This window comes from Etheostoma spectabile, chromosome 7 (assembly GCF_008692095.1).
Source record: "Etheostoma spectabile isolate EspeVRDwgs_2016 chromosome 7, UIUC_Espe_1.0, whole genome shotgun sequence".
NCBI classification, from domain to species: Eukaryota; Metazoa; Chordata; class Actinopteri; order Perciformes; family Percidae; genus Etheostoma; species Etheostoma spectabile.
The window spans coordinates 25,423,517-25,424,877 of NC_045739.1; the positions used below are offsets into that span (position 1 = coordinate 25,423,517).

At 40.2% G+C, this 1,361-nt stretch overlaps 1 protein-coding gene across 1 annotated transcript in view; it reads right to left on the minus strand.

Moving 5' to 3' along the window:
• LOC116693077 (uncharacterized) overlaps nucleotides 1–1,355 on the minus strand; it is a 3,267-nt gene extending 1,912 nt beyond the window's left edge. The window contains exons 1-4 of the mRNA XM_032521771.1: nucleotides 1,300–1,355; nucleotides 840–1,033; nucleotides 555–719; nucleotides 3–241 (exon numbers count right to left, since the gene is read on the minus strand). Coding sequence (XP_032377662.1) covers nucleotides 3–241; nucleotides 555–719; nucleotides 840–1,033; nucleotides 1,300–1,326 — 625 coding nt within the window. The 5' untranslated portion in view covers nucleotides 1,327–1,355. The remainder of the gene's footprint in view (nucleotides 1–2; nucleotides 242–554; nucleotides 720–839; nucleotides 1,034–1,299) is intronic.
• Between the last annotated feature and the right edge of the window lie 6 nt (nucleotides 1,356–1,361).

Consider the following 1,361-nt stretch of genomic DNA (forward strand, 5'->3'; position numbering starts at 1 on the left):
GCCCCTGCTGACTTGGGTCTCCAGTAGCTCCTGTGTGGTGGGAGCTGGCACACCAGACAGCACACCATGCTGACGTGGGTCATTTGGTCTCATGGTTGTCAGTCGCGGGAGTCCACGTCCTGATGACACCCGTTTCCTTACAATTGCCCTCTGAATTTCTGGGATGTAATGGTAGTCCTTCCCCTCTTTTATTGCATACAGACTCCACTTTCTGGACTTCTTATTATACAGTTTGCGATATCTGAAATCAGATATTTGACAGACGAAAATATTTATATTCTATGCCTTTTGTGAGATGGTAAAGTAATAAGCAACATATATATTAACTTGACACCCCCCACACACACTTTGATGTAGTGTTGCGAGTCTTATTAGTATTTCAAAATACAGATGATAATCAACAGACAGCTATAAATATTTGGCTATAGGCTAGTAACTCCAGATTATGTTCTGACATTACATGGTGATTGTAATGCAGACGTGTGCAAAACAATGCGCAAATAATCACATTTACTACCCAACACTCCTGATAAGACATTATGCATATTACATACTCTATTGAGCCATCAGTCCTTCTCTTGGGTGGTCTGTGAACATGACTGTTGTAATCCAGGCCAGCCAGTAAGATTCTGGCTTCATATACAGGAGGGCTGAAACTGAAGCGCTTGCTGGCATACATCAAGATATGATTATGGAAAGACTCCAGCTCAGCAGTCGACCTACAAATTCAGTGAGAACTGTAAGATTATATAAATTCTTTCTCCACAGTAATACATGTAAAACCACTGAAGGGTGTTTTAGAGGTGACATGACATGAAAATTAATAAGCATAATCATACCTAAAGTGCAAGTACTTGTGTACCTCCTTCAGCCAGCGCTCATTGAGAATGATATCTGATAAAGCCTGATGGGCCACAGACCCCTTCTCTATCCACCCCTTGTCTCTGTGCTCCTCCAAGGGCCCATGCTGACAGGCATCCAGTGACCACTCGTGCTCTCCTGTCACATGGTGAAGAAGGCCAATCCACATGTCCTAAATTACAAAATGAACAGAAAAGTTTAAACTTACTTTTACAATAATTAATCACACAATTTTTATAGTAGCATTTTACCACAATACTAAATCTTGGCAGATTTGGATTTATTTGATAACAAATACATTTCCCTTGCAGTAATGAACAATACCAAGTTCTACAAAACCTGTTGTATTTACCCCACATGTGAACAACACCTGAGTGCTGAAGTATTAGCAACGAAAATTACATATAATATGTTTGGGTGAGTGATAGTATTACTCACGAAAAAGTCATCATAGTTTTTAGCCATCTTGCAGCAGAACCAGAAATGATTGCAGACATCCT